At 43.0% G+C, this 18,173-nt stretch overlaps 1 protein-coding gene across 1 annotated transcript; it reads right to left on the bottom strand.

Annotated features, from left to right (window-relative positions):
* Positions 1–5,979: 5,979 nt before the first annotated feature.
* On the bottom strand, positions 5,980–15,895 carry rgma (repulsive guidance molecule BMP co-receptor a). The gene is made up of 4 exons (XM_085357398.1): positions 15,793–15,895; positions 12,065–12,180; positions 10,120–10,637; positions 5,980–7,078 (listed from the first exon to the last, which is right to left on the bottom strand). The coding sequence occupies exons 1-4, from the start codon at positions 15,804–15,806 to the stop codon at positions 6,386–6,388; spliced, it is 1,341 nt and encodes a 446-aa protein (XP_085213524.1). The 5' UTR covers positions 15,807–15,895; the 3' UTR covers positions 5,980–6,385.
* Between the last annotated feature and the right edge of the window lie 2,278 nt (positions 15,896–18,173).

Here is an 18,173-nt window from a genome sequence, read left to right as displayed (position 1 = left end):
TTACACAATGACTTTCATCTCTGCTGTCTTCATAAAACTATGCCTGATGAAACTGATCTATTAGAACTGCTTCATCTTTTGCTCTACAAACATGAGAAGTGCTCAAAATGCTCTGAAGTTTCTCTGCTCAAAGTGTAAAAGCACTGCAGGAGCTAAAATGCTAATCATGCTTTCAGAGGTGTGAGAGGAATACAAAGTTTGTCCTAATACCTGACCTCGTCTCCAACATGACACGGTGGCTTCAGCATCAGTTCAACTAAATGTTCACAGGAACCACATCTACAGTGCAGCCGGACGCTTGTTACAAAGTACTTTTGGCAGCAATTGCAGCCTCAAATCTTTCTGAGTATGATGCTATAAGTTTGGCATTTTTGAGCAGTTTCTCCCATTTTTATTTGCGGAACCTATCGAGCTCCATCAGGTTGGATGGGGAGCGTCGATGTACAGCCATTTTCTGATAACCAGAGATCTGGGCTCTGTGTGATTATGGTTGTCATCCTGTTGGAAGATGAACCTTTGCCCCAGTCTAAGGATCGAGAGCGCTCTGGGGCAGGTTAACTTTAAGTACATTGCAGCATTCATCTGTCCTGCTGCTGAAAAACAGCATGATGCTGCCGCCACCATGCCTTACTGTAGGAATGATTTTGGCCAGGTGATTATTGGTGCCTGGTTTCCTGCATGAAATGTTTGGCATTCAGGCCAAAGAGTTCAATCTTTGTTTCACCACTCCTTTTGCATTTTGTTTCTCATGGTCTGAGAGTCTTTCAGGTGCCTTTCGGCAAACTCCAGGCGGGCCCTCGTGTGCGTTTTATTGAGGAGTGGTCACTGCATTTGGTCACTACCAAACCATGTAATTAGGCATACCTCACCCTTTTCCAGCAGATAGTTTTTAGGCCTGACACTTCTTCTTTCGACCTCCATTTATCCAGTTTCCTCAAACTTTTAAGGACACACTGCACACTATGCCAAGATGTGCCAAATTTATGGGTAATCGCTCTTACAGAATCACCTTCTTGATGCAATAATGCTTTTTTATGCCTGCCAAACTGTGTTATTATTGACATTTGTCATAGATTCAGCTAAAGATAACAAGCAGCTACATTCATTAACCTGCTCCAGACCCCAGATCCTATAGTGCCCATGTGTACTGCATCTGTAGTACTTTCTTCTTCTTTATTAATAACAAACATGTCTGCATTCATGGCCAACCCCAAATTAATTCATAAATTCATAAATTCATAAATAATTAATAAATTATTCACCCTGCTCACTCCCCCCCACCCCCAACAACAGCATCCAATACACACTCAACACAAGGCTCCAGCCTGTCTCTCTCAACCACCCAGGTTAGGAGGGAACTGAGGAGGATTAATGGCAAGAAGGCAGCGGGTCCAGATGGCATCAGCTCGAGGGTCGTCAGGTCCTGCGCGGACCAACTGTGTGGGGTGATGGAGCACCTCTTCAACCTGAGCCTGAGGTTGGGAAGAGTCCCACAGCTCTGGAAAACCTCCTGTGTTGTACCAGTGCCAAAGACTTCACGCCCCAAGGACCTCAACAGCTACAGGCCGGTGGCTCTGACATCCCACCTGATGAAGACCCTGGAGCGGTTGGTCCTGGCTCAGCTTCGGCGCCTAATAAGCTCATCACTGGACCCACTTCAGTTTGCCTACCAGCCTGGCATTGGAGCGGATGATGCCGTCATTCACCTCCTACATCGTTCCCTCGCTCACCTGGAGACCGCTGGAAGCACTGTGAGAATCATGTTCTTTGATTTCTCCAGTGCCTTCAACACCATTCTTCCCTCGGTTCTAAAGGACAAGCTGGTGAACTCTGGAGTGGACCATCACCTCACTACCTGGATCCTGGACTACCTCACCGACCGACCACAGTATGTGAGGACTCAGGGCTGTGTGTCGGACAGGGTCGTCTGCAGTACGGGGGCCCCACAGGGAACGGTTCTGGCTCCGTTCCTCTTCACCATCTACACTGCAGACTTCTCCCACAATTCCACCCAGTGCTTCCTGCAGAAGTTCTCTGATGACTCTGCAATAGTCGGCCTCATCACTGATGGGGACGACAAGGAGTACAGAGGTCTGACCCAAGACTTTGTGGACTGGTGCCAGCTGAACTACCTCCAGATCAACGCCAGTAAAACCAAGGAACTGGTGGTAGACTTCCGCAGGCACAAGCATTCTCCACTGCAACCACTGAACATCCAAGGTATGGACATTGAGGCTGTGGACAGCTACAGGTACCTTGGTGTTCATCTGAACAATAGACTGGACTGGACTCATAACTCAGACGCCCTCTACAGGAAAGGGCAGAGCAGGCTGTACCTGCTGCGGAGACTCAGGTCGTTTGGAGTGGAGGGCCCACTCCTGAAGAAATTCTATGACTCTGTTGTGGCTTCTGCTATCTTTTATGGCGTGGTCTGCTGGGGCGGCAGCATCTCTGCTGGGGACAGGAAGAGACTGAACAGGGTGATCCGAAGGGCCAGCTCTGTTCTAGGATGCCCTCTGGACCCAGTGGAGGTGGTGAGTGACAGGAGAACGGCGGCTAAGCTGTCATCCCTGATGGACAACATCTCCCACCCCATGCAGCAGACTGTGACAGCACTGAGCAGCTCCTTCAGTGGGAGACTGCGGCACCCACGGTGTGGGACGGAGAGATTTCGCAGGTCTTTCCTCCCCACTGCTGTCAGACTCCATAATAAAGACTTTAACTGATCAAGCACACACATCCATACATATGCAATAATACTAAGTGCAATAATCCTTTCTGTCCTCGTTGTATTTTTACTCAGTTGTATATAGTATTTGTATTTGTATTCTATTTTTATCTTATTGTATATTTATTTTATTTTATTCTACTGTATATAGTATTTTATTTTATTCTATTCTGTACAGTTGTGTACTGTATTTATTCTTATTGTATTCTAATTTTTGCCTCATAACTTTTGCACTGTCCACTTCCTGCTGTGACAAAACAAATTTCCCACGTGTGGGACTAATAAAGGTTATCTTATCTTAATACGCCAATGATGGCCTGTAGTAGGAAAATGCAGCACGGACTAACAGAGTTTCTCCTCAGTTTCATGTTTTCTGTTGAAGTCATTAGAGGAGAATAAACTTCAACATACATAAACCACCATTCTCACATTACACACACACACACACTAATAAATCTTTGCTCTGTGTATATTTCTTCCTGCGTGGCCTTCAAAGACACCACTCCACATAATATTCTAACATGGAAACCTTCCTCCTGCACGATTGAATTATCCGATGTTTAAATGAGGGCATCACGGCTACAACCGATTGCGGTTCTCCTTCCAGTGAGGTGAAGCAGTTTCATGCTCTGCGTTTCGTTTCCTGCAGATAAATGTGAACGGACTAATAAGACAGGAAGGCTGGATCAGGGTTCTTCAGTGCAACAGCAAACAGTAAACCTGAGTGTTATTTTAGATTCATTTGGCTCTTCCAAACAGGATAATAAAATTTCGGCATCACATTGATGTCCATACCTACTCAAATTCTGCCTGGAGCTTTCTGGTGACCACCGCAAGGACAAGATGATCTTTTGCAGAAAGAGGAGTTTGCTGTTCCTCCCTCCTCTGGGTCAGAAAGACATGTTTTATGGACATTTTGACCTCACATTTTATTTAATTTGCAGCAGACTGATTCTGGCCTTGAGACTTCTGTATGAAGTTTGGACGTTCCTCCTACTCGTTCCTCCTACTCTGTCTGCATAGGATGTTCAGTAAATTGTCAATTCTAGATTATTTATTATGCTTTTCTCTATAAATTGTCGATACACCTGAAACTTCACTTTTACATTTAACTGTGTTTACATTTTAACTATATAAAGCTCATAAATCCCATTTTTAATATCAATTTTTAACTCCAAAGTCAAAACTTAAAACTTCTTTAAAAACAAACAAACAAAAACAACAAAAAAAACAAAACAACATTTTAACATTTGCTCATATCTACAGCAGGGGGCAGTCAAGCACTGCAAAGTGTAGGCAGAAAACCCACACGGGGTGGTTTTCAAAAAATGCTTTCAAACTCACACCACACAGGACAAAAGGAGAGCTGATAAACGAGACATCTTCCTTTTATTTAATAAATAATTTACATTACAAACAGCTGGCATGTGGGATCACATTTACAACACAGTTTGATCTTTCTGGCATTTCCCCCCATTCAGCTTTTTTTGTATTTTTTAAACCCTTACAAGTCAAACAAAAGAGCTAAATGTCAAAGAAAACATAAAGTGCTTTAAACTCAAAAACATGAACGCCCCAAAAAAATACTTTGCAACAATCTCTTCTGTGGGTAAGGTGGGCAGTCTTGTTTGATACTAAACAACTAACGTTTATCACTGCTACACAGACCGATGTGTACGCTGTACTCAGTAAAGACTAATCGGTTCTATGGCGTTCATGTTTTTGCAAAAAGACAAAAGAAAAATCCCTTTTCAAATTAAAGAAAAACAAAAGTTCACATTCACTGAAACATCTTGTGTACAAAAAACTGGAGTGATAAATTCAAAACACAACAGGTAATATACAAATTTAAACTCAACAATACACAAAAACCATGTACAGTCTCACATTACACATGTAGAACCATTTACTGTGAAACACACAAACACAAATTACATCTATCAACACAAGATTCAACATTACAATCATCAGTTTTTTGTATGCGTTTTTTTTTTTCCTTTTTTGTTGCCGTCAAACTGCACTGATACATATTCCAAATAGCAGTAGTAAGGCCTGCCAAATACTTCAGTGTAAAAAAAGATAAATGACCATTAAACTGCCCCAGCGGTAACGGGACCTACGGGGGAGGACTTGCACACTAACAGATACTGCAGCTGAGAGCCAAAGTTCAGCTGGAAACCTCGAAGCTTTATTGTGAAACAAGAAAAAGCAAAAAGTGAGACTGCAGTAACAGAAACCAATGCTGCCTTTACAGTACGTGTTACTGTAATTCACCCACAAACACGAGTTATATACACAGGAGTCGCAAACTGTTTTTAAAGGACTGAAAGATGAAAATTCAGCTGTTTGGAAAAATGTTGGCACAAGGGCTTGTTCTTTGGCAATGACTTAAGCCATGAAATCACGTCTACAGACATATGCTTATCGTTTACTCACTAAGCCACAGTCAGCTCAGCACGCTGGTAGTCTATAAAAATGCTCAACTGACTAGAGGTGATGTCTTTACAGCGAGTACTAACGGCATCTACACCACCGACGCTTAAACGGAGATTCAAATTCACAAAATGCTCTCGAGGAGGTGTCGGGCTTTGATTGGCTGCTCGACCTTCTGTAAACGCTTTAAGTGCCCTTAAACAAGTTTGCACTTCTAAACCTTCTTCGCTACATTCACATAACCGACCTAAAAGTACAAACGCTGTCTGATCCACACGTCAGCGTGTTGTGTGACGGCTCAAAAGGAGGGGAAAAGGTTGCATGACAGTGAAAAATGACGTGCAGATGACTATTTTTGAGTTCCCTTTTTGGAATTTGCTACTTGGCTGATAAAGAGTCCACTAGATGAACTCGAGCGCTTCATCTTTTTCTATTTCTGAAATTTTAGGTGCAACACAAAGACATGGGAATGGAGTTCTCCCGCTGGAGGTTTGTTGTCTGGAAACTGCTGCACGCACAAACACAAAATTAACCACAGATGCTGAATTCGGCACACATATTGTACTAACGCACACACACAACCTAACATATGACCCATTAATCTCCACAGCAGACAACTGGAGACACTGCTCTGACATCCTTTTGGCTGAGTGTTTCTTCCAAAAGGCTCCGGCTTTTCCAAAGCTGGAAACTAATCAAACATAGAGCTGCTTCTGGCCTAAGGTTAACAAAAGCCCCTGTCAGGTCCTCTCGTTTTGCCACATGAGCCATAGAGCTTCACTGGCTTGGCACCAATGAAGGGGGGGGGGGGTGGGGGGGGTCAGAGGAGGGAGGAACAGCAAACTCCTCTTTCTGCAAAAGATCATCTTGTCCAGCTTCCCATAGGTATGCAGGCCCCATTGAGAATGTGGGATTTAATCCCAGGTGGATATCCTGAGCTCAGCAGTAGCTGGGCTCTCTCACCGCTGCCCTCTTCAAAGACCAATCCAATGAAGCAGCTGAATACGTGTGATGATAGGTGGGAGAACGCTGAGCTCGTCCTGTCATTAAGCTGACGTCAAGACACGACAATAGCACTAAAATGAGACTTGGGTCGGGAATGACCTACTTGCAAGCTACCTGTCAAGTCACAGAACCAGAGCAGAGAGGAGCCGATGTAGGACGCAGCGATGGTGCTCTAATGCTCCTTGACAGACACACCACGAGGACACTGTTGTAAAGACGCTATAGACAGACTGTCCACAATAACACAGCGAGGAGGTTGATGAGGAAGACTGAAAGTACATTTCTGCCCTTCTGTTCTGCACTATTCATTTCGGCAGCCTTTTCAAAGATGTGGTATCTTTTGCTATTTGAATGGAGCATTTTAACATCCTCAAAAGCGTAGTAGGCTGCCATGGTGAAGTTTATGTCTCCGGACGAGAGGAGGTCGAACACGCAAGAATGGAAATAGAGATCCTCCACTGGAAGCCGCTCTTTGCACTTGGTCTTTGCAGACTGGTAGGTAAAGCCGTTGGCACCGGTGCTGCTCCTGGTCCTGCTGACGCTTTGGGCCTCCGCCGCTCGAGCTCTGAAGTTCCTAAAGTCGATGCGCTGGTTGGCAGGACAACCGTGAAGACACAGGTACAAGTCCTGGTTGTCACCTTCCTCCACTGAGTTCACAACTTCTTCCGGCATCCGCACGGCAAAGGTTAGGTAGCGGCCTACCTGCCGGACTACGATGGTTGTTCCGATGTATCTCGCCTGAATCTCCACATGCTGCCCGGCAACCTTCTCCACCACACGCAGAGTGTTCGCTCCGTAGCGGTCGCCTCCGTTCTTTGAGCCGTCTGCAAACGCAGCCGGCAGCTCGTCTGTCTCTGCGTGGTACATCTTCTGGTCCACACATTCCTGGAAGTTCTTAAAGATGATCGTCAGCTGCAGAATGGAGAAAGAAATTGCATCAATATTCAACATTCATTTTACGGTCAACTTTTACGATTCTCAGGAAGTTATCAGTGACCATTTCCCTACCTACTCACATACTAAATCCTAGTAAACTGCAGTAAATGTAAACATCGGAATGAAAATGGGAAGTGCTTATACTTTTGCATTAAGAACAAGTTTGTGCAATCTACCACAACGCCCCACTTAAGAGTCACATTTCAGGGCTGGCTCAACATGAGGGAGGCCAAGGCAAACGCCTTCAAAAAACACAAGTCTCGGCCATGTAAAAATCAGGCCTCAGTTTGCAGACACAAAGACGATCCATTCATAGTACTGAAAAACCTGCCTGTGAACCCCCAGAACTATGCTCCATGGAGTGGTGTCGGGCCAGGACACAGCGATATACTCTGCAGCTAATTAAGTGAGACTGGCCAGGACTCTGTAAGCTTGGTTTCATCAGGACACCAATGAGCCTTTGTGTGAACATGGACGGCCTAGGAACTGGGATGTCTGCTCGTTTGAGACAGGGGACACAGGGTGGGGGTCCACAGTATACTCTTTAAGCTTGACAATTTATCTGCTGCACCAGCTCTCTCTCTCTCCCTCTTTCAATTTCCTTTATCCGAGCCACAATAACTTCTGCTTTTTCCCAGTTTCCTTCTTAAATGTTTAATAAAAGCAAACAAAAGAAAAAGGCCTGCCTTATCTACTGGTATGAAGATGGAAATAACCAGACAGTTTTATTTGCTGTAGCGAGAGCTATGTACCAACACGGAGCTCTGCTAATGCAGATCTTTAACCAGAAGGGCCTTGTTTGCACAGGTGGCATTGGCTGCTGCTTTGTTTTCCCTTTGTCCAGAATCATGATCTTTAAAAAGCCGTCTCATTTGCTTCCAAGAATAGCAGTACAAAAATGCAATTACTTTAAAAGCTAAACCCCCCCACAAATGCTTAATAGAGTATGATTAGAAACCTTGATTACAGAAAATTATAGTTTCTAAAAATGTGATTAGGGACAAAGTCCTCTTATACCTCAGTCTGAGTACTTCAGCTATGATCCTCAGCAAACGACTCAGGTCCTCAACCAAATGGTGCTGGAGCATTGCCAAGTCTAGGCCAACTCCTATGTTATGGCCTCCAGTTTGACCATTTTAGGGGCGGCTATCCAAACTAACCAATTCACTATTCAACAAAACATCAATAATGACTTGTGCACTGCTGATAAATCTGAAAGAAAATATCTCATAATGTGGACAAAATAATCTGCAGTTCTGTGCTCACTGTGTGCTACAATAAGAAACCCAAACATCAGACTAAGCTCAACAGAGAATGAAGCTTCACATGCGACAAAGCACAGCTGTTTTAATACTAACATATGATTCATAAAGCTTATCAAGATCTATGAGATGAAGAAGCCCAGCCCAACAAATCTCAAAGATCTTGATAAGCTTTATCAAAGATCTTGATTTTAAGTATCAAAAGATTTTGATAAAGCTCATGGAGCCCTTTGAGATTTGCTGGATCGAGCTTCCTCATATCCTAATTTAGAACTCATCCAAATAAGCAGGATCCACAGTGTGACAGGAACACAGGCCCACAGCACCTTTCAGAACACATGGCATTTGCTATTACACCTGTATATGGCAATCTTATGTGCAATAATGTGTAGAGGGGGAAAAAAATAAAGATAAATAAATAAATAACCCATCTCTTCAAAAAGGACCTGCAGGTCTTCCTGTAATGCTGATCTAATGCACGTGTATGTAACATGTTCCCCAAGCAGATAAGAAAGCAGGGCAGTAAGAACATCTACACACCTGCGGTCTCTGCAGCTGCCCATGTATATGTCAACAAAAGGAAATCATCCCAGCTCTTCACACAGACACATATGTGCAGCTGGTTAATTTGTACTAACATTTATGAAACCCTACAAGCAATATTGCAAGGATCAACAAATTATTATCTTAAAACACCTTTTCAATTCACCTACAGAGAATGCTACAAAACCCAGTTTTGCTTGACAGTCCAAATCCTTACATACCATATATTTATACAGAACCAGGCAGTGCTTCCCATTTTAAAAGCTGTACCCAGCACATTTTTGCTACTTAATTGAGTCAATGATAATAGAAATTGTTGATTGCGCTCCCCCCCCTTTAATTACGGAGGTAACACAACACAGACAAGAGTCCTTTTCTTAACTGCGCATCAACCAAAAATTGTTCACCAAATTTTGAACAACTTCTTAGGAATGTGTAAATGGCCCTTTAATTGTTAACAGTGGCCCTAGCTGACTGACTGTTGGCTCATCCCAGCGATGCAACACACATAGCATCCTTTGAACTTCTTCAAAACACACTTTCAGCAGCACAGCATTTAGTCTGCACAGGGTCTTTTATTTTGAAAAGTGACTGGATGATTGTATACCATTCCTGTGTCAGACATCTTGCCCTCCTGTTCTCCTCTGTGTAGCTTTTAGTGTATTTTTAGTAACACAGAACAGAATCCCTTCTAGAATACTTAGTACAGCACATTTTGTGGAAAAATAAACATTAGCTTGATTAAGGATGATCAGTTCGGCATTAAGCCTCGATAACAATCCACTGCAGTTAGCTGTAGTGCATCCAGTGCAGTCTCTGTGGGGTACTCTGCACTGTCACAAAAAACTGGCACATGGACCCTCTTGGATAATGGAATTTACATCACTCAGATGCAAGCGGACTGACTGGATTCAGAAAGAAAAAACTAGCGCCACTGATGAATAATGCAATCATTGTTTGTCAGTGGTGCTAGTTTCAGTCATTATGCAAATGTGCTGTTTATAAGGTTGGGGAAACCTGCAGTCAGCTGAGACTGAAGAAGTCACTTGGATGAGTGACGAAATGTTTCTGCCACTGAAAACGCTACGTCCAGAACAAATTCAACTTTTTGGGATTTTCTTACCTGGATGAGCATGCATCAAGACATATATTCAAAGCCTTAGCCAATCAGCTAGTGCTGCAGTCATACACAGGAACAACAGAGGGTCTCACCTTGCTTGTGGCGGTGGCGAAAGAGCCTGGTACTACGGGAGTGTTGGTCACCTGGACGGACAAGTATTTGTTATGGATGAGCGGCCAGGCTCCTTCCACCTTACATGTCTGGAAGTCGTCGCCAAAGGTTCGGAGGTGTGGGTCTCCAAAAAAGCCACAGTGGGTATAGTTAGGTGGCGCCGTGTTGCGTGGAAGACTGCGCTCATAGTGGCACACTTCCGGGCCATCGGAGCGTTCTTGGCTGTCATTCATAACCGGCGGGGGTGCTGGAGGAAGCGGCGTCCGGGTACGTGGATGGGAAGTCGGTCCTTCCTTGGAGCAGTTGTGCTGGCTCATTAGGTCCTCTATGCCATGCTGTGCAGAGTGATATGTCAAGTCACCCCTGCAGGTACGTGCAGTCCGACGTACACAGCTGTTGTACGCCCGCAGAGCCGTGCAAAACTCCTCCTCCGGTCCAGAGTTTGAGGTGGAGGCCCAAAATTCAGAGTTGCACTTGAGGATCTTGCACTGCAGGCTCACTGTCAGAGAGGAACAACATCCAGTTGGAGCAAAAGTAATAAAGTCATCTAGAAACATGACACTTTAAAGCACACTCTCTATCCAAAAGGCTACTGTTGTTCCTCCTTAAGTTAACCATTTTCTTTGTGCATACTATACTGTAAATGATAAAAAAAAAAAAAACAATCTATAGAATTAATAACAATTACAATAACATTAGATGTAATTTTCATCCAATATATACATTTTATATGATGTAGCCACAAACAAAAGCGAAGCCTGGAAAGAAGGTAGCTTCGCTTCACTTCCCTTTCACATCCAGTTGTTTCCATTTCTCTTTCTTCATATGCACAGGTAAAAACTCGATTAGGGATACTAATCTACACGATAACCGATTAATAACACTACTCCTCTGGGGTCTCCAGCTTTGTTGCAATATCCGGCGAACTTTTGCACCAATGCTACTTTAACATTTCCCAGGATGAATCATTGCAACACCATGTTTGAATACTATCACCTTCGATTAATAAAGCATTTATTTATTTGAACTGGCTGTGAGAGGTTTCCGGGGGGTGGACTACCAGCACTTTGAAGTCAAACTTTAAACAACTCAAAGCGTCCACACCACCCATCCACTTATCAAGATGGCAATAAACTAATCTTGATCTCAGCTATCAGCGTATTATCACTTTGTTGTGTAACGACATGTGATCAAAGAAGAAAACCGATTAGGCTTTGCGCTAAGTGAGCTGAAAAAGTGACTGACTGCAGTCACACAAATATATAGTTAATAAGATACATTATTTGGCTTCTACGGTGCAGTTCTCGGCTTGAAAAAACACTTTGAAGGAGCCAAAACCCCGAGACCCGTCCCATCCCCCAACAAAACACTTTTGGAGAGCCGCATGCAGCTCCGGGAAGACCTTTCAGTGGTTTTTGTCTCAAAACTAATACCTGGCAAAATGTTATTTTTAAATGTCAAGATTTCTAACAATAAATAACTATGAAAAATTAATATTTTCAAATTAAAAACAATTATAAACGTACAAAGTAAACGCTTCGCTGCAATTCTCTAGATTTTAGTCACTTTTTGTATAGAGTTTGGTGGATTTTTAACTAAACGATAAGGACTATTATAAGCTTTCATACTAGTTTTCGGATTCCCGCTAAAACGTCACTTTTTTTTGAAAAATAAAAACAAGTGGTTCAATAATAACAATGATACAAAATACAATATTTCGGCAAATAAAAAGTATATAAATCAGGCAACTTTGGACGCCAAGGTGGAGAAAAATCAATGCTAATAACTTCTGGAGTTTGCTAGCACTGTGATTAACAGTTACGTGAAGTCATATAAACCGTGTGTGTTGGCGTAAAACGCGCTTGTTGGGTCTAAAAGGAAAAAGGAAGAAAACGAAAACGGACAAAAAAAAAAAAAAATTCTTACCAGAGGGGAAGAGTGAGAAAAGCACGGCGAGGACTCTGCACACTTCAAGCGCCGAGGGTCTCCCTCTTTCCCCCATAACCATCCATCCAGCTCGGGCTCGCACTGTACTCCTCTCCCTGGTCGCATTAAGGACAAAAAACAGTGGAGGACAGTTAGCTCAACTCGCCAAGCCTTCGCTAAGAAAACACTAGAAAGTCCATGAAAACGGTCTGAAGCTGGGGGTCCCGTCTTCTCATCACCGCCTGGTAAGAGGCTGTTTTGTTCCTCTCGTCGGTAGAAGTTAGGCAGCTAGCTGAAACAGCTCCAAGCAGGCAGGCAGCCGAGCTATCCTTCCTTTTAGGGAGTGCCGAGGAGGCGAAGCCTCTGCGGGCCATCGGACAAGCTGAACCAATCACGGCTGCCCGTTTCGCCCTTAAACCCCCACCTTTCTGCGAGACTCAAATTACACCTCAGTGTGCAGACTTGTTAGACGACGACCGACTTTTCATGACCCACAAAGTGGTAGTCCACACCGCCATATAAAAGAAAGATCTGATTTGTTATAAGATCACAACAACAACCGCACCGTTTAAAGGCTTGAAATGAAAACTGTGTCATGCCTCCACAGAGCGTGTGTGGGCAGATTAACAAGAGGAAAACCACCAACAATACGAACAATCATCAGTTTTTTTTCTTCATATCACTTCTCGAAAAACTATACATCATTTGCATCACCTTAAAATGCTTGCTACAACCCTTCCACCCAACATAGCCCACTGTGGGCAATGTGCAAAGGTATTATTGAACAAGATGTTCTCATTACCACAAATACCCAGGATTGAGTGAAAAGTTGGGTCAAAATGATAAAGCATACATGTAATTGTGGGTTCATCTCACTGATTTGCTTCCTAATTTCTCCATTGTGGTTTTTAATCTAGGGAAAAATCCCCATCACAGATTCCCAGACCCTGAGTTGATCCAAAGATAATTGGGTTCCTGGTACACATAACAAGGAAAACCATTAAACTGATCGTGTTTAACATAGTGGAACGAGTGAATGTTTGGAGATTATCTTAGCTTGAGGATCAATATCTGTATACTGACAAAAAGTTGAATCATTTAATAGCGTACTTTACTAAAATGTTACCTAACTCCATGTATTCAGCCATACAATTCAGCCATAAGCCATAATTTTAAAAACAATTACTAGGAGGGTGAAAAACAAATTGCACAGTATTTGTTATTGCAAATGTTATCTTCTTACAACCATGTTTCAAGGCATTAACTTCAAAATAAGCATTTAACCATCCGCTATGTGTAATGTGCCTGTAATTATATGATGTAAACTCATCCTCAGGTTGTTAAATGACTTAAAAAAAGAGAGAGAGCGAAACAGTGTGGAAACACCGCAGTTCTTTGATATCACAGCGGCCATAGTTTACCCAGCACAAGTCATTTAAAGCACCCGGGCATGAGGTACTCAAACTTACAGTGAGCCCCACCTGATTGTAAGAATTTTGATGGCATTTTACTACCGTACTTAATTACTTCACTGAAATGAGAACAAGCAGCCCCTCGTTGCAGTGAGCATTTCCTCCATGTTGGTTCGGTGGATTTAAAAGCATTTCTCCAAATGACAAGAAGTGCAGGTGTTGATCTGCTCCTCTTTTTGATTAGCTTTGAATTGTGCTGATGACACATTAGTGGAGCATTTCATTTACACCAAAATATGTACCATCTTGCTCAGGTTGTGGCTGGCTGTACAGTATTTTTCCACAGAGCGCTGATTGTCTTTGTGGTTGCTGTCCCTCTTGCGGGTGATGGATATGTTCATGTACAAAGAGGTCCGAGCCTACACATGTTTTCAACAAGGGTGGCCCCCGTGCAGAGTTACTTCCAAACCTAATATACCGAGCATTCACATCTGAAAGGAAGGAATGAGATGTTTTGATGAATTGTGGAATATTTTTGGATTGTAGCGTGGCTGCAGCAGAGGAATGAAGCTGTTCAGCAGCACTCTGAAGGGTTTGATGCAGCTTGTCTTAATCAGATGTCGGTCAGCTGCTGGGCAGAAGCAGCCCAGTGATCAATCTGCAAAATGCACCAGATCTGAAAAACAGATGCTGCACATACATCACCTGTTGCAGACTAACCTACAACATCCATATCAACCATCTACTCTCATTATGTGAAGATGTTTTTGCACTATTTGAACAACAAAACAAATAGAGGAAATTATTGTTGTTGTCAGTGCTTTAGCCAACTAGTCATTTTTATGATCCATTTATGGAGAACAAGCATGAATGATAGTTATCTGTTGTTATCCAGCTTCATTAAGGGATTCAGTTATTACTATTAAAAGTGAATGAGAAACCAGTTATGTCACAGAGGGTTCGTAAATATCAATAAAAAGTCACAGCTCTATTTCTTTGTCCAAAACGACCCCATGTATTCCTTATTCTGAATCACTAATTGTTTCTGCTAGAATACCAGAATAATAAATTACAGTATTAGTATCAGCTAATTTGATTGCTTCCAGTTTGATTAGTTAAATTATTTATCAAAGAGGCTCTTAAATCTCTCACTGAAATTGAACCTCTTTGGGGTCTGGTGTATTTCCTGGGTGGGGAAATAGGAAGAAACTTCTGACATTTTATTGATTAATCGATAAATCACTAATAAAATAATCAATCAAAATGAGGTTAGGACATGTCTTTTCTAGTCACCACCTCTCCGAGTCAACACACTGATCATCGAATTGCTTAGCTTAGTTATGTTTTTATCTACAGCTCAAATTTTTTGCTTTTTAACCACCACCATGTTCCGTCATATAAATGAGGACATATTTATCCGGGAGACCCTGTCGTCCACATGCTGTAACAGGTAGCGGTGACACAATATAACAATAAAACATCTCCATAAATCCAGCATAATGGCTTTATGATGTGCTGCTTAAATCTCTGATATCACCTGTCAAACCAGGTTGCTGGGGGAATTACAGCAGACAGTTTTTTTTAAATCCTCCCTGTGTAATCTAAATAACAAGCTGCTCCATCTCTTTTGTGTGCAGCGTTAAACTGGTTGCACAGGCCAACATATCTCTGTCCATTTATCTTTATCTCCACAGCCACAGGGACTGATCCTCTTTTCCAACAGATGGCGCTTGTTATGAGCTCTGATATGAAACCTCAAATCATGACACAGACGCACATGGCGTTACGAGGACAACCAAACCTGTCATTAAATTTGAGCTTTGTGGACAGCTCGGTTATTGGTCTAATTACAGGTAGCTGTCACGCAGTTGGGATTTAAAAGGTGAAAAATCTGCATCCGACAGGCGCATTTGTCCTGTAGCACCGTTAAGATCATCATTGGCTGCATGTTGGATTAAAGTGGCCTCAAGGGTATTTTTAGTCGGGAGTAACTGCTAAATCCAGACAAAATAACATATAAAATTGTGATTAATAGTTTTACTCCCAGTTGTCCAATAATTTAGAAGTAATGAGGCGTGTAGATGCATTTTTTTTTTTTTTTGGTGGGGGGTCTGGTGCATTTCAAAATTCAGTTTTCTCCTAGTTTTTTCTTGTGTGACACTGGAAAAAGGATCAGGTTATTAAATCTGCTGAAATCCAAACACTCCGGGCAGGATGATAGGAAGACAAGACACATTACAGGGCTGAGCAGCACACAACTGATCACATTCCTGCCTAATATGAGAAATAAGGAGTAAAATTTAGTCTCGAACCAACCTTGGCGACTGCATGGGATCTCCGCGACTCTGGAGTCCTGGAGGACAGCAGCGAACAGGAGCGAGAGGGAAGCAGACTCCTTAAAAAAAATCTCCCCCTGAAAACTACACAGCCAGTGTGTCACAGTAATCCGAAATCAAACGCACCCAGCGGCTTTCTGCGCGTAAAATCCGCCACTCTGCACATCATGTCCGCCGCACAGCTTCTCCAAGTCCGCGTTGCAAGGAAATCAAAGTGTTTCCCCCCTCTCTCTTCTCTCTTTTAGTTGTTTTCTTTTAAATTTAAACAACCACTTCTGGCACCCGGTGGCGGACTCGGAGCTCTTCAGCCATCGCTTAACTCATTTGACTATCAGCCGATCGGAACGGGGACGTAATGATAGATTAAGTCCGGTAATTGGCCTCATCCGCGTGCCGAATTCAAATTGTTAGTTATGGGTCGACGTCGTGTAGGAGAAAAAACGAAAGAAAGAAAAAAAGCCCTGAAGGTAAAACTGCTGCTGCGTACAGCTCGATCCGCTGTGTGGATGTTGTGAAATGGCTAGTTAGAAAGTGTGAGAGAGACAATGATCGGCTCTGCATGACGCCGCATGGGAGCCCCAAATATCAGACCCCCCCCTCCCCTCTCTCTCTCTTTTTTTAAACTAGATGCTTTGCAGCGAAAAGAGGTCTGCACTGAAAACCAGGCAGAAACGCACTTTTGAACACTTTTTATCTTATAAAAAAACCGAACCCATGCGTAGTGACAACTCTGCTTTCACTTAAACCAAATGGCTTTTTTTTTTAAACCAGGCAGTGAGGATATCTGCATTGCTTTCACCTCTGTTTTTACATACTCTTATTTCTGCAGTATTTGGATCAAGTTTAATTAGTCTCATTGATTGGCAGCAAACAGCCCTTGCCAGATAACCTTTATCAGTCTCTTATCTTTGCAAATCACCAATTTGAAAAAGACAAATCCATAATAATCAGGATTTAATGGAGGATCAAGTGGACAAACACTTTGCAGCTGGGAAGAGGGGTTGGGGTGGGGTATGCTCAAAGGGCTTCAAGGAACCTGCACCTGTGTTTTAGGATCAGGCTGCATGCAGGAAAATACCACCACAACCCCCCACCCGCTCCTCTCTCCTCAAGCGTTTCAAACCTCCAGCATAACTGTTTCTCTCTGCTCCAGTTTCCCTCGGACTAGCAGCGTCTGAGCGAAGCAGCAGAGTGGCCGGGAGAAAGCCAGCAGAAATGCAGAGCTGACACAAGCCTTTCCTAATGAGCTTCTGATTGCACCTTCTATTGACACTGATGCTGCTTGCACTGAGCCGCTGGCCAGAACTGTCACATTACATCATCCCTCGGTGCATCCAGCAAGAAACTGACCCCTGTAAATACTCTCATTTTACTATCACAGCCCAGACCTGCCCACTCCAGATGGCCACTGAGAGGCAGCACATTTTACATTGATGTAGCAGAAGAACATGAAAGAGTGACACCCCGGTGTGAAAAGAATGGCTTTAGAGGTGCCGGATGCCGGCCTCATCTTAAACGCAGCTGGTGTACACGCTGCCTTGCTGAGGTATTACGGCCAGTTAACACAACGGCTTTACATGTCACTGGATTATTATAATGCTTCAATTTTGTGTGTGTGTGTGTGTGTGTGTGTGCGCACGCCTTTGTGTGCATGTGTGTGACAATCAGCTACGTTACTATTATAGGAACAAAAGCATTGGGTGATGCCTATATGCTCAGGGCGCTGTGTGATTTCCTTTAATTGTCTGTGATTTAGTCTGTTATAAAATGTGTTAAGCAGAAACTATATGGTAGAAACCAAGGAGAGACGAAGATGCCTGTGAGACTAATGTAAAAAAAAAAAAAGATTACAAGGTCCTGGCAGAAACATTTATTCTTCACACTTTGTAATGAAGAGATTACATACTTGTATACTAGAAGAAGACTGATTCATTTTTGCTCAATCTTTCCTGGAGACCGCAGTTTTAAGAAAAAGGTTTCTGCAGCACGATTAATCATAAACCACACAGACGATGTGGACAAATGCAGATGAGTAATTCTTGCTTCACTATCAGGTGATTTCCTCAGATCATCACATGCTAGGCTTCCTCATCGCCGGATCAAAAGTTCAACTGTGAGATTCTCGGGACAGAACAGTTGCACGGTCTGTGATTTTGGGTCATAAATTCCTCAGAGAAAAAATGGTTTCTGTACATCTTTAGGTGATGTTTCAGTCTTTTGACACAAACTACATTCATCCACACCCGGCCGGTTGCGCGTTGGGCGTGGATGAACTGTGTAAGAAACCCGATCTATTGCAGTATTTCTGAGTCAGACAGGGATTAGTAAACATCATATGCTCGAAGTGACCTTCCGGACGCC

Source organism: Diplotaxodon limnothrissa, linkage group LG7 (genome assembly GCF_057381915.1).
Source record: "Diplotaxodon limnothrissa isolate DT_005_m linkage group LG7, D_limnothrissa_male_GT1.1, whole genome shotgun sequence".
NCBI lineage: Eukaryota > Metazoa > Chordata > Actinopteri > Cichliformes > Cichlidae > Diplotaxodon > Diplotaxodon limnothrissa.
Note: the sequence above shows the minus strand (reverse complement) of the source record. Positions and strands in the feature narration are given on the sequence as shown.